At 36.7% G+C, this 23,962-nt stretch overlaps 1 protein-coding gene across 2 annotated transcripts in view; it reads right to left on the minus strand.

Moving 5' to 3' along the window:
* CWF19L2 (CWF19 like cell cycle control factor 2) overlaps positions 1-23,962 on the minus strand; it is a 71,029-nt gene that overhangs the window by 7,011 nt on the left and 40,056 nt on the right. For both annotated transcript variants that reach the window (XM_032099299.1, XM_032099300.1), the window contains exons 11-17: positions 21,050-21,175; positions 19,655-19,792; positions 10,062-10,274; positions 8,427-8,543; positions 4,172-4,327; positions 2,779-2,859; positions 437-538 (exon numbers count right to left, since the gene is read on the minus strand). In XM_032099299.1, the coding sequence (XP_031955190.1) occupies positions 437-538; positions 2,779-2,859; positions 4,172-4,327; positions 8,427-8,543; positions 10,062-10,274; positions 19,655-19,792; positions 21,050-21,175 (933 nt within the window). The remainder of the gene's footprint in view (positions 1-436; positions 539-2,778; positions 2,860-4,171; positions 4,328-8,426; positions 8,544-10,061; positions 10,275-19,654; positions 19,793-21,049; positions 21,176-23,962) is intronic.

The raw sequence follows: 23,962 nt of genomic DNA on the forward strand, positions 1-23,962 counted from the left end.
CTATACATATCATGAGGAGCAATTCAGCCACATGAGGATTTTAGTAGGAGTTATCTGTGAGTCTGTATGTGTATGCACACTAGTTTATACAACCAGGCATCAGTGCACCTATTTGTCAATACTATGGCCATGAAAATTCTTAAGTAGATGCAAGTATCTTCCATCTATAAGATTACATACCTATAATGTCAGATATTTACAGTTCCAATCAAATGAAAAGAAACACAAATTTAGAATCACAATCTCAGTATCAGCTAGTGAAAAAATCAACTACTCCTTTATTCAACAAGCCAAGTTAAAATGACTCATCAAGAAAAGACAGATAATAAACTGAGATAGAGTACATCAAAGTAACTGTTCCGAAAGCATCTGTTTTAATTACTTAATTTTCCAAAGCAGAGTATAATTGGTAAAATAATCTTTTACATAACAATACCTTTCCAAAGTAATGAGGAAAATTGTGTTGATCTTCAATCACATGAGCAAATCCTCCTTGAAGGCCAAAGTCCACAGAAAAGTATGGCAATCCTTTAGGAACCTACACATGCAAAACCATACTTTCAGATGTTAACAAACTGTTGGCAATCAGTCAACCTCCCCACAAAAGAATGAATTTGAACATAGTTTTGCCATGTTCAAAACAATACCATATTTTATTTTAAACCACCTCTCAACATGTAGGACAAAATTGCAACAGAGAAACAGTAAAGCAAACACGTAAGGGAAAAGAACAACATACAGCAACTGGACAAAAAGTCACTGGAGAGAGGATGACTGGGTGGCAGAACCTCCAGAGGCCACAGCTGGAATAGCAGGTAAGAAATGGGGACACCAGGCAGCAGTGTGCACACTGAGCAAATGCCTCTCTGACTCCACATCCCTGAATTACATGGGTTTAGCAGAAATTTTAAGACAACCACTAGCAAATTTATTAAAGGTAAGATGTTGACTGGTACTAGGAAATACTTACCCAGCGAAAACACTGACACTCGGGGGAAGGGGAAACACCTCGCTTAGACAGCAGATTACCAGAAACCCCCTCGATGTGAATGGAAGGATATTATCCTTAACTTGACACATCACACAACTTAATCATTTTTTCAGCCTGCAGGGGGGATGCTGGATATCCTGCCACAACAAACACCCTTCAGTCTGACAGAAGTGGATCCATTTATTGGTACAGTACTGAAAGTAATTTCTGCTATTTCACTGCAACAAGTTATTTTTCACTCTTTTAATTGTTGAGGATGTTTCTGTACCAATAAGATTTACAAAGCCTCCAATTCATAAGCATTTCCTCTGCTGTCCAAATAACTATACAACTTTCTGGAGGTGTGTTCCATATATTGCTTGAAATAGTGACTCTAAAAATAATTAAGATTTAATACAGAGGAGCAATGTAGCACAGAAAGAAACATTTAACATTTTAAATGGACTTTAAAAAAATCATTAAATAAGGAAAAATGGGTTGGCAGGTGACACCTTAAGGAAAAGGTCAGCTTTGTCTTATTTCTCACAATTTCTGCACACAATCCACCCACTAGGTGATGTCTCAGCCATGTCTGACCTTCATTCTAGGCACCACCATCTCCCAATACAATTCTCCAAGTTCCCAAACCTCAGCTCAGTCTCTAAGCTACACTCTACGATCTTCCTGAAGCCTACAGATATTTCTTTTACCCTACAATAATGCTAAAATCACACAAATGTGTAACAATTTATGCTCAGATACACTGTATTAATTTAAAGAACTGTTCTGACTTAATCTGAAAACTGGCCTACCTTCAAATAAACACATAATGGCTACAAAAATGTATGGCCAGGAAGACTCTAGAAGAAATTGCATGTCCTAATGCCTTACAACATGACAAGAAAATGATACGTCACTTATTTGTGATAGATGTTGGCTTTCCTGTTCTGAAACAACTAGTAGAAGATACTCCAAATAAGCCCATTTTGTTTTATGTTTATATCCACCTTAAGTTTAAAGTCTTCCCTAAACCCTTGCTGCAAATTATTGAATACCTTACTTTTCTGTATTTAATCTCCTTCTTTGTCGTATCAGGCTTCATGTCTCATTATTAAAACTCATCTCTTTCTCATAAACTAGGGGGTTTTTTTTTAGTACAAAGGTGCTATGTCTACTAAAAGCCACTTTCAGAAATTAAGTATTATTACTATGCAGTAGTAAACTACTTGAGGTAGAGTCTATATAACACATATCTTCCACCTCAATATTAAAAAGACAGAACAGTCTTTGAACCTAACAGATCCAGCATTATTTCTTTAAGATTTGTTTATACAAAGATGTTTCATCTCAGTATCCAGGAGACAGAGAGGGTACTGTTCCCTTGTTTTATAAAGAAAAGATTCATAATGCTATTTATATTTTCACTTCATAAACTTAGCAACACAAATGGCTGTTCTAGGTTAATGAAAAAGACACATCATATTTGTTCCAGGAAAGTAATTTGCAAATCTTTGATCTACCTTAATTTAAAGTTAATCAAGCAGATTATGCCATTACATGTCCTCAAAGTGTCAGCTTTGTTCTCAACTAATGCTGGCAGCTTAGTCCACCAATTGTTGAAATAAATGGGAAACTTTTGCCTAATGTCAGTTAGGAGTTCAGACCGGTAATTCTCCTCATACCTATGCCATCTTCTGATGCACTAATCTAATTGTGTTCCCCTTCTTCTCTCTTTGAAACAATTAATAATGAAAAAAGTTAGAAGAATTTGATGACAAATTCAGGATTCAAAACACTTCATTACTTACAGATTTCCGAATATCTTTTGAAGAAAGGTCAATTAACTTCTTGTTCATGGACCACTCTTCATCAGACTCCATTATCGCTTTCTGCAAAATGATTTTATATAAATGTGAAAATAGTCCTTCATACAGCAAATAAAGAACTAACTGTAGTGAAGTACACTGTACTGCAAGTAACAATTACTTCTTAACAAACTTTATTTTTGGTAACTTATCTCATTTCCACAAGCTACTTTATAAAGACATCATATAGTATCTTCAGACCCACCCAATTCAGTTCCTCTGTTTCTTTTTTTATTTTAAGTTTTGCTTGACACAAGTTTCAAATAAAAGGTCATATTCTCTTTTTTCTCACCCCATACAAAACCTCTTATGAGTTTATTACACTATACTAGCCTTCTTTTTCTTTTAAACACTAAGAGAAGAATCCAGCTTAGAAGGATGATTGCCCTTAAAAACCCAAAGCTGACTCTGTATTCCCCATAGTATGGAATTGGATACAGTGTAGGGTAGGTACCATTTAAATTTCATTTGCTGTGCATTTTAATGGTAGATACTTCTGAAATAAATTACATTGCTTTAAATCTTGTTCCTTCTTTTTCCTTGAGTATTCAAAGAAAACACAGCATCTGAAGCACAGCAGTCAGATCTAACAGGTGGAGCGTTTCAAATGCGGTAAAAGTTACTGTATTGTTCACCATACTGCTGCTCCACTTCATCAAAGACCAATCACATTATTTCCAGAAAACATAAACAGTATTTCTAAAATCAAATAAAATAATTTACTTATAAAAGGCAAATCATGAGTCAGTTGCTGAAAGCTGAAAGGACTCTGTTCCAGGCAAAAGCCTCAATGAACCTTTTCTTACAGGGTCAGGGGAAAGAGACCAGAAAAGCTATAGAAGAAGTACCTATCATGCTGTAGAATGTTCATCAGAGGCCTAATATACATGTAAAATTTGGGCTTACTGAAATAAAATGGGGATGAAACAATATCTACATTGGTATTTCTTAAAACAGTTAACATTATTTTCTACTTTAATGCTTTCCAAGGCACAAGTATTTTGTTTTAAGTTTATACCACAGGACTTAAGTGAGAAGTATTGCGATCCTTAAAACACTACAATTCTCTTACCTTCTTCCAGAACTCGTCAGTGCAGGCAGATTTGTGACAAAAGCTCAGTGAAAAACCATTCTCCCACTGACTACTTGAAAAACTGAATTACCTCACAGAGCTTACTTTAAGATCAAGGGCTATTAGCAAAGAATGGATCCAGAAAAAAGATCAAAGAATACATCTTTTCAAAAACAGCACTTGAATATCTAAAATATTTTCCAGAAATAGATAAATTATGATACATATATTCAAATTACCTCAGAAAAAAACATTTTCATGTACCTTAAAGTAGATTGGAGCCATATCTCCTACTTCTTTTGGAAGAGGAATGCATTCATATACCATATGATACCGCTTCTTCATACTCATGTTTGTTTCTAGGAACACACAGTCCAAGTCTTTAGCTTCAAACATTTTCACCAATGCATTTCGGAACATCTGTTTAAAGAAAAAAAAGTGTTATTGAAACTAACTTTTCAAATGTTTCAGATACAATGCATTATTTCACTAGGATATTATATTTGTAATAAGCTAACAACAAAATGGAAAACAATCATACTAGGAAAAATCTGTATAATTTATTAATTTAATATTAACTGTATTTCCTATGATAAAAACAGGAAGTCTAGAAAACTATTGTGAGATACACAATGTAATTAACACTACAAACTTAGTTTTAATAAATAACACATATTTTTAGAGCTGAAATTGAAACTTTGTTGAACTTCTTAGCTGCAGTGCTCCATAACACAACATGGCTTTAACAGTAGGTCCCAAGCTTGCAATTTCTAAGGTAATGAAATGACCTGACTACAGTTACAATTTACTGACTATAGCTACAATTACCCTTTTACTACTCCTTCCAATTATACAGTTGAACAAAAAAAAATTTCAAGAAAGGAAATTATTTCCACTAGGCATACTTGATCTTTAAGTAAAATATTAACACTGCCTCAAAAAATAAAGCCACCATCTTTATTGTATGGAAGCGAACGAAATGTAATAATCAATACATGTGGCCTCAAACTACATTTACCAGCTCCCTGTCAGAGGGATTAGGTGCTGCACCTGTTCAAAGTGTATTTCAGTTAACAATTCTGACAGCTCCACTGTCAGGGTCCTGCACACACCCAAGAGGTCCTGCAGCCTCTTCTAGCTGCTGGAGCTCTGGCTGCCCATGCAGGCAGGCAGCTCTGATGTGCTGCAGTTGTGGACTGGATCAGATCCAGCAGAAAGAGCTGGCGTAATGAAGAGTGGTGGGAAGTGTGGACCTGGCCCCCTGTCACTCAGGAGCTGCAATTAAGTCCAGGCTGTCACTTTTGGTCCTTGCCTGAGCTGTTTCAGGGAGGCCTGTGCCCAGCCAGGTACCTGGCAGTTCTTGGCCCTGACTTCATCTCAAACCTAAGTCATAACTGCAAACTTGCCTGGCCACCCCTGGGCCATGGATGACCCTGTCTATTATCATGGGAACTCTCCTGGCCTGGTACCACGGGACTGTGCCTTGTCAGTGAGATGACCTCCCCCACCTGCCCTGCCCATCACCTTGCACCCCTGCCTTGCTTTCCTGCAGAGCTGCTGGCTCTTGACAGTTGGCGTTTGCATCTAAGATAGGCAAGAGCATCATTCTATAGCTTAAAATGTTCAGATGCTGAACTAAATTATCAAGCACAAGGGATGATTTCTGAGAGTCATTCAAACTCATTTTCAAGTGCACAAAAGATCTAACTTTCTGATAGGGTGAATTTTTCTGAAAGTTTCTCAAGATCTTGAAAACTGTCTTTTAAAAATGAAGATTTTTGTATTGCACATGCTTCTATACCATTTCCACAGTGTAAGCCAAGAAACCACTGAAACTGTAGGAGCCTCACAGAGCAAGGTACCATAGCCCTATGGCTCACATAATTTACAGGTAGTCCTTTTTGCACTGATATTTTTTCCAATTAACAATGCTCAGAAGTACAAACAGCACCATTGAAAGGCTAATCCCATCTAATGGTTTAAGATTCCTTATCTTAATGTAAATGGAGAGTTGATTAATCAAACATAAACAAATACACATCATCAACATCAGCAAGTACTGAAATAAAATAGAAGGAAAACAAATCACTACCAGGTTTTCAATGCAATAGGACTAGAAATTGAGCTCTCCATCCTTTCGCCATCTTGCACAGAATGAATCAAACTAAAAGTCTAAGAAATGTGGCCAAATATATATCTAAACTAGGCATTTAAGCTCTTCAAAGCAGGCCCTTGTGCTCTGAATTTTTCCTCACTAATGAGCTGCTCCATGCTGTGACTGGAAAATGCTACCATCATTCCCTAAAACAACTGATGAATTACAGCCAGGAGACACTACCCAGTGTTCCATGACTGATACAGGACTTCACAGCACAGAGTGACAAGCTACTCTGAATCAACAGCTTTTTGTCTTCTCCTTGTCACTCTAGCCACCAGCCCTCTACTTCTGAAACACACTGAAGCAAGCAATGTGGTGAGATACCAAAGGCTGAGAAAGACTATTACTTAGAGCTGCTACCCTGCAGTATCAACTGAAATGCAAATCCACCAAAAAGCCTAAAATACCAGCAGATGTTAGCTAACATTTCCCTAGCTACATTTTCTTGTTTTTAAATACATTGCACTTTTCCTCCAAATTCTGAGCAGGCCAAAGCATCAAGAATAATTAGGACTGGAAAGGAGAAAACCATCCATAAGGGCAAATAAGAAGGCTTGGCTTATGCTTGGATGCACACAACATTAATACATGCAACAGTTCAGTCAACACAGAATGTGTAAAGATTTATATCCTTTCATATTGAAAATATTCCATGCATATTGACTTTGGCAAGTGAGCACATCAGTCTAAACTACACAATATGTTAAATTCAAGTGCTTGAAGGCATACAGTATAAAGAAATCCTTTTTGCTTTACTCCAATATATCCTAAAAAAGAACCCCAGCAAAAATAGTTAGCTAAAACATGTACTTCATACAACATCTTGTGAATACTTAAAGTGTCACAATTTATTTCCCTTCAACTGTAAAAAAAATATGTCTCTGGCATCAGAAAGTTAGTTTAGTCACTGACTGTCTGCTTTACTCTTGCTAAAGCTTTTCAGATTCCTTCTACTGTAATACATAGAAGTTGGGGGAAAAAAATTCATGTATCCATCACTTTCCAAAATACTTTGCTGCAAAGAAATATCTAAGCTGTCTATGAATATATTCACAGGATCAAAGGATAATGGTTTTAGCAACTAGTGGCCTTTTCTATCAAGTAAAAGACTAGTGTTGAATACTGGGACTGCATTTGCTTATCTTTTCCTTATCCTATTTTCTTTCTCATACAATTTAGAAAAATTGTAATTGTTTACTTAAGAGATTTGGAAAAACAGAAGATCAAGGATAAACATATTTATCACTTTTCTGCACCCTCTTCTGTTCCTCCTGATCCTACTTGTTGCACTTATTTGCTTCATATCCAACTTTCCTAGGCATTTCTGTCATATACAAGAGAACTCCTTTCCCTTCCTGGTTGAAGGGGAGCATAATTTACCAGGAAACACTGTATAAAAACAACTTTAACCATGAGAATCAATATGGGGAGCAAATTTGAAATGTCAGAGAATCCATCCCTAGACTTGAGGGAAGACCAACATTATTTAAATTATTTCAAACTTATAAATTATGCTGGTTTTAAATCTCAGCAACTACAACAATGAAATCTTTCTCTAGTCTGATATAGTCTCCAATATTTCAATATAAGAGGCTTCAAATTGTTTTCCCCTTGTAATAATCCTGATGGCAGGGGGTGAGGATTGACAAACACAGTCAATCTCTTAGGCAGAAGCTTTTTACATGACTCCCTTGATTTTCCATCTCCAAAGAAAACAGAACTCAAAATCTTCAAAATGTCTTCATAAGACAGTTGGAAAGCACAATCCATCATGCTTGGCACTTGATTTTAATAATTATTTTCAAAAAAGGTAGAAAATTGGATTCGAACAGGGATCTCATTGATTTTAAGAGTAAGATAGTTCTCTTTTAATTGATAATCCACCCAAAACATAGATTAAAAAACTGAAGATATGTAAACAACATATTTGTATTTAATTTTAAGTGATCTGCCTGCTCTGATGATTCTTTTCTTTTCCTTGGCACTCCCAAGAAAATCCTATTAAGCCAGTTATTCTATTTTCTGTAAGGGATCAGCTGTACCTACTTCATTTCCAATGGACATTCCTCTAACATTGTTTCAAAGACCTCCAAGGATGCATGTTCTGCAGCATTCCAGGAAAATTTTCCTAGTCTTAATAAATTGAAAATTTTCTTCAGTATTTACCCTGCCTCTCTTTCCTCTTAATATTTGACCACTAATTTCCATTCACAATGCGAGAACGTTCTGCCCCTTAGTGGAATCAGAATAGAGCTGCCAGACTGCAAATCATGAAAATACGTACTCACGACAAGGATATTATTATCCACAACAAAATTATTTTACAAAGCTCTTAGAATAGGAGACAGTTTCTCAGCAGACCTGGATTTCTTCCCAGATGTCTTCATCCAAAAGAGTGGCTGCAGTATGGTGCTGTAGAGGGGCTATCAGGCAGTGACCTTCAGTAAGGGACTGGCTGCTTGGTAGAGACAAGTACACCTAGGAAAAGCAAACAAAAACTCAAGTGCCCAGTTTTCCAGCATTAAAAACCTTCCCATTGCTGAGGCTAAGAAATTAATCATTTGCTAATTTCAAACCAACAGAAGCAATTAGCTACTAATTACAGCACGGTATTAGCAACATTAGTGCTTTTTAAAAGCACCAGTAGCTCAAACGAACCAGTAGTATCCAGAAAGCAGTTCCACCACCAAGGCAGTAATATCAGCTTCATAAACCAACTGGTATCATAGCTGCTATGAAATCACACTGTTTAGTCCATTCCAGTATTTTTAATATAGATACATCGCTGTATGCATTTTTAATAAAATATTTTTTATACATATATATACATGTAAATTGCGTATTCTGTGTCATGGTTTAACCTGGCAGGCAGCTGGACATCACACAACAACAACAACAACAACAACAACATACAAAACAAGTGATGCACAATGCAATTGCTCACCACCCACCAACTGTTGCCCAGCCACTTCCCAGCACTGGCCCCTGGCCAACTTTCCCCTGAGTTTATCCACTGAGCATGATGTCATATGGTCTGGAATCCCTATGGTCAGTGAGGGTCAGCTGTCCTGGCCATGTCCCCTCTCAACTTCTCATGCCCCTCCCGCCTTCTCACTGGCAGGGTAGTATGAGAAGCAGAAGAGTCCCTGAGCACTACTTAGCAATGACTAAAAACATCAGTGTCTTATTAGCATTACACTCATCCTAAATCCAAAACACAGCACTGTATCAGCTACCGGGAAGAAAACTAACCCAGCCAAAACCAGGACACTCTGTATATTTATCTATCTATTAGATATATAAACACAGATTATACACACATATATACACACAGATATACACCTGTATTGATTTTTATATATATATAATCTCTAAAAAAAAGGAATGTGATGTACCTTAATACATATCTATGCACCTAATTCCTTCACCTATAGATTCAGATCAAATAAAAACATCAATAATAAATGAAAACTGTAGAGAAAAAATGACAAAAAAGGCTGTATTGAAGTATTTCAGATATTATAAAAATCCAAACATTTATGCAACTTTTAAAAGCATTAACAGAAGCAGAAAGGTTTCCAAACCAAACTTTTGTCTATTTCGAAGGATTTTAAGCTTAAAAGTTGAATCCTCCACCTAATTTTCTTTGATATCAGATACAGTTCTTCACCAGTTCAAATTTCCTCCAGTGAAGTGTGATTTAGTATTCCACAAATCCACCTACAGTCTAATCTCTGCACTGAGATCTTTCATTATTACTCCTGTCTTCTGCGAATGTGAAGTCCTGACATCAAAGATTAGCTTTAAAATTCATGACAGATTTATATCTTTTTCTTCCTCACCCTTGACAAATTGGTGGAATCAACTGAAAGGGCAAGCAAAGTAAGATACAGAACAATAAATCCTTCCATAGAAGCAATTTCGTTCCTAATTTTAAGCACTCTAACATCATTTCTTCTTTATTTCTACATTTGTGTTAAATTGCCATTTTCTTACCTTGGTGCCAATTGCAATAATAAGATGTTTAGAAAGTTCACTGCTATCAAAGCAGTAGGGGCACTTTTCCATGCGTGCAGCAAGTTGCTGGTGCTCACGGATTGCTTTTCTTCTTTGTACTTCTTCCTCTTCCCCACTGCGTGCTCTCTTGGCTGCTTTGGAAACAAACATGTCATCCAGAGTGTAGTACTCTCTGTCAGTTTTTTCCATGAGCTGAAAAGATATACAGAAAAATTGCACGTATTTATAAAGTACCAAGAAAAATTACTTAGCTCTTTGTAGTACCCTTCATTGAGAAAAGCATAAAGTATACATAAGCAATAGCATTTCTTCCTTTCATATGGCATCTGCTGCAGATGGAATCATCAGGTGCCTCTCCTGAGAGCAGTCATACACAATCTTAGCACAGATATTAAAATATAGATATGTGACAGCAGTGAGAAGAGTATATTACTATATTCCATTTCAAATTAAGGGCTAGGTATTTCAATATTATCTTGATATAACTTCAGCTATTTTTAAATAGATGCACAATTTTATATATCATTTGTATCATATATTTTATCCTCTCCCTTCTCCTCCTCCTCTCTTATTACAACTACTATTAAATCATCTTTTGTGAAATACCTAGACCATGACTCTGCACTTCATATTCCCATTCTGTGAAAATATGCAACAGTTATTCTTACCAAGTGAATAGGACTAAGCCATTTTGGGAAGAGAACAGTCTTTGCCTTCAGTCCTAAGTCTTTCTCAGTGCACCTGTTGCACTCCACAACAGATCTTAATATATTTTAGGATACTGACTAGGGTAGCCTTAGCAAAGGACTACTGTTAACTGAAGGCATTTGGAAGGCATGCTATCATAACTGAAGCACAGTCTCCAAATTAAAGAAATTCTTCCAAATATCCCAGGCATAGTTTGCGTAGATACTCTGATATTAAAAAAAAAAAAGAAAAAGAAGGAAGATTTTTTTTTTGTAGAGTACGTAAGTAACTTTCCCCAAAAAAGACAACAGCTCTCGCTTTTACCAAATACTGCAGTTCTCTAACACAGATCAATACCTTATTTTAAATATGCTCAGTACTTTCCTTATCAAACAACTGAGGAGGAGCCTCCTTAATATTCCTTTATTTAGCTATAGTACACTTAACTGTTTATGTACATTTCCTACTGGAAGGCACTGCAGACTAAAATCAACAGTTCAAGAGTCCAACTCCATTCTTTTTCTGTCTTACTGTAACGCTGTAATTCTATATTTAACAGAAAAAGGAGATTCCTGAGATTCAGAAAAAATATTTAGTGGTTTGGGTGTCTAAAATCAAGTCTCTGTTCTTCTGTCATAAGCATTAAAAAGGTAAAGTTAGACCTGCAGCCAAAGCCCTGCTTAAAGAATAGCAGTATTTTGTTATAACTAAACATAAAGTCTGGGTTTTTTTAAAATAAAAATTCTGCCACGAGAATGGAAATACACAGGAAACATGACAGCTGGCAGACTAGAAAGGAAAGGAAGAGTGGAAATCACCAACTTTGGTTATCAGGAGTATCACACATAGCACAGAATACCATTACTACTTTGCTCTGCTTGCTCTTAGAAGTAGTCATGGAAATTCCTGGTTTGTTACACACAACCTCTTTTACGTAGTAATACTTTTCAAAATACTCCACAGAGTCCCTTGTGATAGAATAAATATTCATATTACTAAACAGCCTGGAAGATGCCTCTCTTCAACAGGGATAAAATGGTATACAACATGACACCTGGGACCCAAAGCAAAATTCTTACATACAAAGTAGCCAACTTTTATAAAGCAGGTGCTGTCTAAAACCCGGATTTTGTTTCTTCTGGTACAGTCATGACCAACAGATCATAGAACCATTGAATGGTTTAGGTTGAAAGAGACTTTAAAGATCACCTTCCACCAAGCCAAGCTGCTCAGGGCCCTATCCAGCCTGGTCTTGGACACTCCAAGGATGGGGCATCCACAACTTCTCTGAGTAATCTGTTCCAGTGCCTGATTTCCCGCAAAGCAAGGAATTTCTTCCAAATAACTAAACTAAATCTACCCTCTTTCTGTTTGGGCCCATTACCCCTTGTTGTATCTGCCTGTGTGAAAAGTTGCTCTCCCTCTCTTTTCTAATCCCCCTTTAGGTACTGGAAGGTGCTATAAGGTCTCCCTGGAGCCTTCTCTTCTCCAGGCTCAACAACCACAACTCTGTCAGCCTGTCTTCATAGGGGAGGTGCTCCATCCCTCTTTTAAAACATTTACACTTCTATTTGTACAATAAGGTGCCCAGTGAGTTCTGCCAGTTGCATTATTCAGCTACAACTAAATCTCTCAAAAGAAGTTAAAGGGGAATTGAAAGAACAAAAAGAAATCGTTCTCTAAAATGCCAGAAGGAAAGCAAGTAATCATTTAAATACCAATTTCTTTCATACATATATTCTTTCATACAAAAGATAGAGCTGGTACACATCCAAAGAAGGAGCTGTGCTGATGTATTAGAGTTGCTGGAAAGCTGCTGTTCTGCATCATAGATGTGGCATCACACCTGCTAAACACAAAAGCCAATGCATTTTGGAAGTTGTGTATTTAGTTCCCTTGCCATGATTGATACTGTTTGGTATTGTCCTTGCTGCTCAGGTGCTGCACAGAGATCAGAAAAAAATAGGAAGTCATTTTGATCTATCAGTTTAAAGTTGGGATGTCCTACAAAACATCATTGAATTACGTAAAGCTAATAAAGGAAATTCAGGTATCTATAAAGGCAATGCACCTGAAGTCCTTGTTTCTACCAGATACTGACCAAAGGCCAGAGCTGTGCTAATACTCATAAGACAGATCACTTCTACAGTCCCCAGTCTTCTTTTTCCTACTTCACTTTTCTTTATTCTGGGCTTATCTGCCACATTCTTCCTTCATACACACCCTCTTTTTTCCAGCTTTCCCTTTTCTTTTGACAAGCACTGTTTGACCAGAGGACAGAAAGGCAGCTTTAGGACTCTTAGCACCAGGCAAAATGACATGGCCTCCCACATCTCACAGCATAACTGTGCAACTGTGTCATTTCTACGTCCATCTGATTTTCCACAACCAGGATGCAGCTTTGGTTTAACCAACAGAGAAGAATCACAACTGTGCTTGCCCTGGCCAAGAGAGGCCTGTAATACATAAACATTTAAAGAGCAGTAAGGGAAGGCATCCAAACTTCTCTCAGGAGCCCTCTGGGCTCTCATGTGCATAGCTCAAATACAGTGCAAATGTGGCTGAAACCCAAGAAAAGGAGTGAGATCTCTAACCATTTAGCACAGGAGTTTAGAAAGAAATCAGCATCTGACTATGCATAAATTAGAATTATTTGAGAGAGGGAAAAATTACAGTGTTGTATTTTCTGATTAAATTCTTATCATGATAATTACCATGAATAATATGAATATATTACATGAAAAATTTCATTATATAACATTCTGTTTACAAAGTAATTGATGCCCTTTTTAATTTATTATGTTAGTGAAGCCATCAGGCACCTTGGCATGGGGCTACTTCCTGAAGTAACTCTTGCAAATCTGTGCAAGGTCACTCCAGGGTCAGCCACATTTTTCTGCCAACCTATGTTCAGACCACTGGAACCATATCTCATAGCTTAATTTTAAACCAGTTCTGGTTTTCTTATTCCACAGTAAAACCCTTGGAGTCTTATACACTCCTGGCTTCCTACACACTCCATCTCAAGTGTGCTGCACGTTGTGCCTCCTATTGCTCCCTCTGCTGCTATTACTTGCTTTTTGGGTGGCCCTTTGGAATAAAAAGCCCCACTAGAGAATTTAGTATCTTTGTGATACTGAAAGGAAACCTTAAGAGACAGAACTCCTAATGACAAGAGATTATATTTAATACCTCAAGTACACTTTTTTCCCCTCCTCAAATTTCCTTCAAAGTTTGAGGATGAAATGGGAAATTCTATTAAACACAATTAGCAGAGGAAAAAAAAGACACCTGCATGGTTCCAGTGTGGGTTATTTTCAGCTTCTTTATACTGTTTCTTTTCTGCTTATTTTCTTGTTCCATTTTGTATGCAACTATTGAACTTCTGCTTTTCCTGTTTCCTTGCTAACACAATCATAGCCAGAGTTACTTCCATGTAAGCTAATAAAAGTGCATCTGCTTGAAAAATTTCTGGAAAAAAAAGTCTATAGATTGTATAAAATGTATCAGTTTGGGTTTAAATTGTCATGGCAACACTGACGTCTTCAACTTTAAATGACAGAGTTAATATTTGTGGAATGTTGTATCATAATATATTTTAGGAAGCTGCAAAGAAGAATAATCTATTATTTTAGAATACAAACCTGAGTGACACAGGAATACATCTCATCACATTTAAATTTATTCAGCATTTAGCACCTATTCTGAACAACAAAATCACCTCCTAAAAGTCTTTCTGATCACAAATAGTATTTGCTTAAGCCAAACAAAGGCAGAATTTTATCATGTAAACCTTATTACAATTCCAGTCTCCCTATGAACACAGACATTTGAATTTGTAGGTTTAATTCATCATATAATTTAGCAAATAGGCATTTTCAAAACCTATCATCACACTGAATTAAAGAATATGTTAAACACATAGTATCAAAGGATTTTAAGATATCAATGCACAGGGCACTTTTAAGGCCTCTGTCACTAACAGGAAAAGATCACCCATCATGTCGGTGAGCAAGGTAGTTCAGGATTACCTTTGAGCAGCAGAAGTCAAGCAAAAAGCTGATGACAGAGGACTGCTCAATGGCTAGGGACCAGCCTCCTTTTTGTTTCTGCTATTTGAAATGAAAACTGTAGATTTTGCTAGAATTAGTTATTAGGACAGGTAAAACTTTATATACAAGTCACTGACATGAAATGTAAACCAAACAGAATACTTTCAGCCACAGAATTCTGCTGTTAAAAGTGTGATTAGCATTTCACTTTACAGTTATCCCTGGCCATAATTTTAATGTCTAGGAAAAACTGTCCTGCATAAGTCTTCATTTCCAATATATCTTGTCATTTTAACCTAATTCTGGAAGAATGCTAAATGCTTATGCAGTCATTTAGTATGGGCTGCATCTACAGAGTTCTTACTGTTCCCAGGTTTTCTTCCCTCATCCAGCTGTTACTGTTGTTGATTTGTTTCCACATGCAGAAACAGCCTTAACTTTGTGTCCACACAATATACACAAAAGGATGTTTAGTGCATTGCACTGAAATGTAGCAGAACAAGGTGCTGGAAATTATTTCTCTTGGGTTTTCACATTAGTTTTTTACAGCAAACCATGCAGAGGATCTTTAAGTAAATGTAAAAAGCGACAGGGCACCAGAGCTTTGCTGGCTTTATCATGTCTATTAAATATTGTGCTAAAATTGCTTCACCATGTGAAGAAAGAGAAGGAAAAGGTTTGTTACATAATAGTAGCAGCAGCAACAACATTTTGTATTTTTCACGTTAGCGTCTAAGGTTTTTCTAGACTATTTATTTTGGTTTATGATGATGGAATTGCAAAAATGTGAACAGGTAGATTTGCACAGCAAGTAAAAATGATAAGGCTGAAAGCAATTTTCCATTTTACAGACTTTTGCAGAAGCAAGGAAAGGCAACATGCAAATTTCCTTTTTGCAAACCTATAATACCAGCATACTTCTTGGCTAAATCCATAAAGGAAGGTCAGCATTACTAATAAAGCATTTTATTTTTCACTGCTGAAATTCCCATTAGGAAGTACTGCACATATTTTAAAATAAAATTAGTTTAGGGCCAAAATTAAAATGTCCTGATGAACAACAGAAATTCTTCTCATTTGCTTTAAGTAAAACATAAAAAGGGAAAAAAAACGCCTTAGTAGAATTAATATATATAAATACAAGGTAATTGCTCTTGAGGTAATGTTCTAGGAATCAGTCTCTAAACACCCACAAGTGTCTATTGACATAAGTGAAAGGATTACATAAGTCTTAACAGCATGAATTTGGGAAAATTGAACCACTTACAACAGTCAAGGGCTGAAGAAACTACAGACAGGGTACTTAAAGCTATCAGTGGTGAAAACCTAAGACTTCACACATATTTTGTACTCTAAAACTGTCAGGAAAAAAAACAGTTTTCAAATGTTTTGTTACTTTTTTGTACCCTAAAGTCATGCTTCTACAACAGTGAGAACCAAAACCACTTTCAAAGGTGAAGAAAGTAAAAAGTAGAAATAGTGATTTAAATGGGTGGTTTTTTCCTTGAGATATAACAGTGAAACATGAACAAATCAAACTCTAGGCCTGCTTTTTTTCCATATATCAAAAAGATTAGTGTTGGGTTTTTAAAAAGCTTTTTTCAGCACTGTAAATTAAAGATTTGGGCGTTTTTCACAATATGCATACATTTGACATAATAGCATGCATGGGATGGCTGTGGGAAAGGCAGCATTCCAAACTGCTGTGCTGAGGTAAGTGACATCCACATCAGCCACCTCCAAACAGAGGCCAAAGGGCAACAGGAGGTAAAAGCCTCAAGTACAGCAGGGTTTTCTTAGAACCATGACTAGAAAAATAAGAATGGACAAGAGGGCAATAAAAAGTCAGAATCTAAATTTAAAACAAAGACTAAACAGGTAAACAAATAGCAAGAAGATGGCAAATTCTCTCCATCTCATCTCATCTCACTGAATTCTTGAGAAAAGGACAGGTGGGACGAGTACAGCTTGAATACTACAGATGTTTAGTCTGTTGATCTGAGTGGAAGTCTGGCATGAGATAACATGCAGACCTTCCCATGCCAATGGGATTAGACAGAGGTTTCATGAAGAGAGATTTTGGGTCTACATACTGCTATTTCTTCCAAGTCCCATTTAAGAAAATAAATCCCTTCATGAATTATACCCTTCTACTTCAACATCCCCATCTTTCTCTACAAAACTGCAATTATGTTATTATCTTCAATAACAACTAGCTTGTATTTCATTTGAAATATCATTAAAGCACTAAATATCAGGAAAGTAACACTGATCTAGAGCAGAGCATTCAGGTGTGTAAAAGCCAGAAAACATGCTGTTTTCTCATTCTGTTCCCATTTTTGAGAGCAGCTATTTCCTCCATCCTCAACAGCCGTGCGGCTGGAAGTTTCTTTTGGGCATAGTCTGGGAAAGTGATAAAAGCCCTGGGAAAATCCATGAAGGAAACAATAGTGCCCTAGGCAATTCCCAGTGATTAGATGAACAAAATTATTGAACAGAATTTAATGGACAGGATCTCCCTTCTCCCATCCTAGGTAGGATATCATTTGTAGACCTGCAGCAGTTTCCTCCCACCACTCTTCTGCAATACAACAGATTAATTTTTGTGGATAATTCTTCCATTTCTCAAATGAAGGCAGAAGGAGAATGTAATTTGTATGTGTCAAATTTGTGTACTATGTTATCAAACTAAAACTGGCAAAAGAGGTTTGTTTTCTAGACTTCCTGCTAGAATAAAACACTTGCTGAATCCACTGAGGAAAGATGAAAGAATTTTGAAGACTATCTTTCTGAGCCCCAGATCATAATGCAGATACTCCATGTAGTATAGGTTTATAAAGTACATAAATAATTATCTAGAATACCTGAGATCATGCCCAAATTTTTCAGACTGCTGCCAACACTTCAGTGGTAATACTGATCTTGTGCTGTGAATAAGAATACATTCTACAGACATGGAAAGACACGGAAACCTCAGGAAGGCCTAGGACCAGTTTCTTAATTTAAGATTAAGAAACAATCACCATCTGGGGAAGACCATCACATTTTGTAGTGACGGGATCTGGGAATCACCTGTACAGAAACTACCAAAAGCATTTTAGACCTTAACGGAGAAGAAGAATTGGCATCTGAGGTACTTCTTTCTATGAAAACCAAACAAAAGTACCTTCAAAACCTAAATGTGCCATTGCATGGCACTGAAGGACTACAGTACCACAAATTAAAATTTGGACATTGCAACAGTAATGTCTTTGACAAAGTATCTACTTTGAGCACATGCTCCAATAGACTTAGCCAGCAAATAAATAATATGGCTCCATCTTAGAAGGTTAGTCAAGAGCTAAGTATTGATTCAAGAAGCCTGCTCTAATAAAATAACGTGATGTAGTACATCTTTGACCAGTAACATAAAAGAAACATGTTACATAGCATCTGATCCAAAGCTCACTGAAATCAGTAGGAATTCAGAGCCTTCCAAAACTAAAATAAAGTATTTGCATAGGCTAGGAAATACAATACATTCTAGCAACACTATTAATAAATTCTAACCTTTAAAAAATAAACAAAAACAAAACAAGAAAACAAAAACAAAAACTAAATGAGGGGGGAAAAAAGGAAAAAAGGCTTTAGAATGAAACATACTAAACTCAGTTGCTTTCTCACCCAGTGTGATCATTTTATGTTGCAAAATCAGTCTCCAGCAATGGCTAAAATGCATGGGGGGAAGCTCATAGAACTGACTCTTCTGCTACACATATGCAGCTCTCAGCATTTACTGTGGAAATCCTGAGCCAAAACCTATCTAGATCTCCCTATTTAATATTTAACAGCGAAACTGTATTTCACTAAGTTGCTGTATCTTTTTTTGCTCCCACTCACAATTAAGGCCTCCACAGCATTTCATGATCTACAACACAAGTTCTACAATTTCCTTCTTCACTGAAAAAAATCCCAAACCACTCCTTCATGTTAAACTTTGTTCTGTCGCCATTACCCATATGAGAAACAAAAATAGTTGTATTCTATTCAACTTTTATGCTAATTGTTCTAGTTTAGCAGCTGCTTTCCCCTACCCATCCACTCACCCCCCCAAGCTGAAGAACTTTTGTTTACTTAGGTTTTCTTCAAATGGCCAACACTCTGTGCCTCCGATTACAGGGTATGCTTTACCAGTTTGGGTAGTATTCAAGATATGAGTGCACCATGTGCTCACTACATGCTTTAAAATGTTCCTAAATTCTCCCTTTTCATAACCTCCAAAATTCTGCTTCTCCTTTTAATCACACCAGCCTGAGATGATGTTTGCAGACTCACAATGACTCTCAAATCAAGCATCGACAGCCTCTTGTATATGTACAGTCACAGCTTCACGATTACCAACATTTGCATTCATCAACCCCGTCTTTCATCTGAATTTATTGCCTCAATAGCTATAATGGGATCTCTTCTTTTTTATTTGAGAGTTCTATAGCCCTGTGTCTGAACTAGACATTTGAATTCCTTTTATACCCATAATGCCTTTCAGACAGCATTTAAAATAGGACAGGTAACTCACATCACTAAAATACTTACGTCTCTCCAGGAGCTCTCTAAAGTGAATCTTAAGAACCAGCTCAGATGTTCCACAATGTTAGAAAAATCCCTGCTTTGTACTTTGAAATTCTACAATATACAATTTACAGTGACCCCTATTTTTGACAGTCCTGCATAATTATATAACCATAAACAATTCTCATCTTCCTGCAGGCCTTCCCTTTACTCAGGCCTCACATCCTCCCTGATATTTCTAATAATTACATGCTTAATTAAAAAGTCATACACACAACACTTTACCTTTGATGCCATACGCATGAACAGTGAGTTTTGATCCTCTGCTGTTCTCATCTTCTCATTTTTGACCAAATCCTTCAGGTTCATACTATCATCATCCTGAAAATACCTTACTCTCTCTTTATCTACATGAGTAGGGACCTGGAAGCAAACACATTAAAAATAAATATTAACCTAATGAGAAAGATCAGTTATAAAATTCAGACCCTAACAATTTCAACAAGTTTAAAGAATCACGAATCAAGCTAAGCAGATCAGAAACAACTGGGCTAACAGCTCCATTTTGTCTAAGGAGAAGAACATCTTTCCTTTTCTTCAATTGCATCAGTACGCCTAGATGAAAACACAGCCTCTTTCCAAAGTCACTCTATCCTTTATATCCTTAAGGTATCAGAGCAACAGCTCGGGAAAGATATACAGTGCTTCACTGAAACAGATAATAAGCTCATAAAAATGAAATATTTTAAGAAGCAATTTTCATTATTCACAACTCTAAAGCTTTTGTAAAGTCACAGACAGTACTGAAACACAGTAATCACAGACAGTAATGAAAACTTGTGTGAATATGGTACCTCTGCTGAGAAACGTTGCCATCTTAGACAGAGTGCACAAGAGAACAGAGATGCTCCTTAGGGCAGGACTAAACGAAATTCTGAAGGAGCATAGGGAGTGGTCATTAACATAAACTAGGATAGCATTTTTCAAAATGGAAACAGGAGGATGACAACAATATCCTCACCCTCCTGTGCCTTTCACTTCTCCATAGCAGCGTTGCAAACTGATCTGTCCTACTAATCAAGAACATGCTTGCTAGAAATATGAGGTAGTATCCTCATATACCTCCTCTTATCTCAAAAAGATCAAAGTGCTACTATACTTACTGTTGGAAGCAATTATCCTAAGAATAAAACACTGCTCCAGCTTCCAGGCTACTCATTGTTCCCCAAAGCATTTTGTTACAAAGATTAGGTCATAATTATTATTATTATCAGCAGCAGCCATATTTTTTATTAGAATAAAAGTGAAATTTACCCTGATACGTGAGTATCTCAGTAAAACCTTTCTTAATTCAGAAATATACAGCTCTGGTAATCTTCATTATTTACATAACTTTCTGTAATATAAACTACTTGGCTAAGAGACTGTGATAACTTTTCCCTGAATGTGCATTTAAATAAGCCCTAAAGTGATCCCTTGGGAAATACAACCTGAAAATAAACTTAATATATTGCTTAATAAATATGTACTCTAACACTTAATTACAATCATCTTCTGAAGGGAACTTTTTAACTACCTATTGACATTCTGATAAGATACTCATTAATTATGGCATCATAAAAGTAAAACTACGAAATAATTTAAGAATTGCAGTTTAATACTCAGATTTGTAAAACTTACCATCTGCTGCTTTCTTCGTCCTCCTTTTGGCTCCAGTGGCTCTGCTGGTCCTGTCACAGGCCATGCCCTTCCACTTCCATCTGTTCTGACAAGGACCACTTGTTCATCTTCTTGATGCCTTGAAGCCTGTGTCAGGTTTTAAGACGTATTTAAAACAGATGGTACAGACGAGCCAAAAGAAATACCTAATCCACATTAAATAAATGTTTAAAATCCTAAAGATTAAGTAACAGATTCTTTACATTTTGCGTGTTCATTATAATTCAAAGTAGACAGTATCAACTTAGCGAGATATTCTATTCACACTCAAACAGAAAAAAGTATTCAGTTAGTTAAATGCAGAGGTTTTTTTCCAAAAGAACCAAATTCGTATTCTTGGTTTTTTCTCATAAAGCTTTATCTCCAAAAGACACACAATGCTTCTGGAAGACTTAAAGAGATAATACTGAACTAATATACGCCAGCATCATTATAAGGCAGTATTCCTGAAAACCATCTGAAAAGCTACAGCACATTACCACTTCTTTTGTCAACTAGGGGTGTGGAGAATGACTACCCTCATCTCAGTCCCCCAAAAAGCTGGAAGGTCCTTCAAAGGGCCCCCACTTCACAGGGGTGTTCTCAAACTTAAATAAAGATATATTTTATATATATTGTATATATATTTTATATATATACACACACAGAGGGCAGGAAAAAAGGCAGAAATTATCAAAAAGTAAGTACTTAACTTTCTAAAATATTAAGAGAAATTTAAAAAAATAATTTAAAAGCCTGAGCACTTCCTGATTATACTCCACAGATATTTAAGTGTATCAGTTGATTAAATTAGAGCACATAATGGGGTCACCACTTAATCAGATGATATTAGGACAGCCTTTGTCAAATCTTATAAACAACTTCATTAATCTTAATTTGAAGCTATTTTCTACCAAACTGATTTCCACCTGCCATCCTTGCCTAAGGAAAGCTTGTCCCAGAAACCCAAATAAAGTCTGTAAAATCTGTAGGTACTGAAGTATACTTCAACAGCTTAATTACATTTTTTCCAAGAAAAATCATATGAAGGTAGAAGTTATGGACCAAAAAGCTGCCTAGGCAAGTCAGACCTCTCTCTTCTGTAACACCAAAGGCCAATCTCATTTTGCAAAGCAAACCAAGATGTTCAGCACCACTTTGGCTCCAATAACAATAATGATATTTTCTGAGAATACAACACAACTTACTTCTGGCATCAGCCAGGTAGATGCCTCACCTGTTACTTTTTCACAACATAAGGGCTTTTCTCCCTGTTGGGAGGGGGAGAGAAGGTGATTCATCCCAATAGGAGAAAAAGGCTGTGTGTATTCACCCCACATGTGTCACATCATTAAAAGGTCACACCTGGCTGAGACACAAACAGCCAGACTGGGGGGACCATGTTTTCAGGTCATCACTATGCAATAAAACCTTATTCACAGCAGATATGGAAAGCAAAGATGAAGTTAACACCAATAAGAATGTATCATAGGAAACTTCTTAAATGCCATAGTTCCTTTAAAACTTGGGTAACTTTACAAATTTGGGAGGCTGAACACATAACCATAGATATCACAGGGAAAACTCAAAGCCCCAAAGCGTTGCTAATTAGTCTGAAATGAAACAGACTTCTGTAGAGGAAGAAAACCAACCTTGTTTATTACTGTATCCTGCAGCCGTAGGAGAGGAGAGAAGATCCAACAGGCAGGAATTGTGCAGCAAGATTGATTTATTTAACGATTTTACAAACTCTTTTATAGACTTTTTTCTTCATAGTCTAATTGGACAAAGGATCAGCCACCCCCTGGGTGGATTGGCTAAAATCCTAAAATATCCATTGTCAAAATATTTTTCTACTGTACCATAAACAAAAGCTCTGCAAGGTCGCAGGTGTTCATAGCTTATAGAACTTCTGCTAATCTCTTCGTGAGAGAGAAAAGTATCCCACGGGCTTAGAAAGAAGCAAAATTCTTGCTAGCAGCAATATTGTATCCACACTTGTTCTAAGCCACACCCACGTGGCCAAGTAGGGATACAAAGTTCTCACAAGAGGACTAGTCAAATCCACACAGCAGACCCTTTACAGTTTTCAGTGAATAATCAACCAAGTAACCACTTCTGAAGGGTCCTGTTTATGTGAACTTCTCAGTCAGGAGCATCTTTCCAATCATTCAGCTCCTTTTACCTGCTGCCTCTATAGAGTTTCCAAAAGGATGCTGACTTCAGGTCTCTCCTTCCCCATACCTCTGTGTTACTGAGACAAGAAAATGGACGAACTTTTCCATTCCCAGTCTCTAACCTCATTGTATACATGACTTCCAAAAAACACAAATCACTAAAAACAACAGTCATTACAATAGCAGTACTTCAAGAACTGCAAAGAACAGTAAATGCCAGATTCTTATACCAACTTAAAACCATCTAGATCCTTTCAAAGACACCCATCCCAAAATTTGTCTTCACTAAAATTCTTAATACAGGCACTTCAGAAAAGATGCCATTGAAGTGCAGCCTGCTATTTTCCCAAAAGTTAATGGAACTCACAAGGTGTTCTACATGTCAGACTTTCTTTGCCTTTGAAGAAGGGCTCTAAAATGTTAGATCCAACATTTGCACTTTCTTTTTTCTTCCCATTTCTGCATACTAATGCACTAACACACAAGCAGTAGGAGAGTATCTTCTGGATCTGAACCATGGAACGAGTTAGGACATGGACAGGAAATGGAGAGGGGAGCAGTTGATATAATACATACTGAATTCTTTGAGTCAGAACCCTACAGCTGGCAAGGTTTTGTTTGCTTTATGATGGTTTGAGGTTTTTTCTCACTAATTTCCAAGAGTCTTGACACAAGGCATGTAATACTGACCATAATGTATTTAGATATAATATTTCAG

This window comes from Corvus moneduloides, chromosome 2 (assembly GCF_009650955.1).
Source record: "Corvus moneduloides isolate bCorMon1 chromosome 2, bCorMon1.pri, whole genome shotgun sequence".
Classification (NCBI taxonomy): Eukaryota; Metazoa; Chordata; class Aves; order Passeriformes; family Corvidae; genus Corvus; species Corvus moneduloides.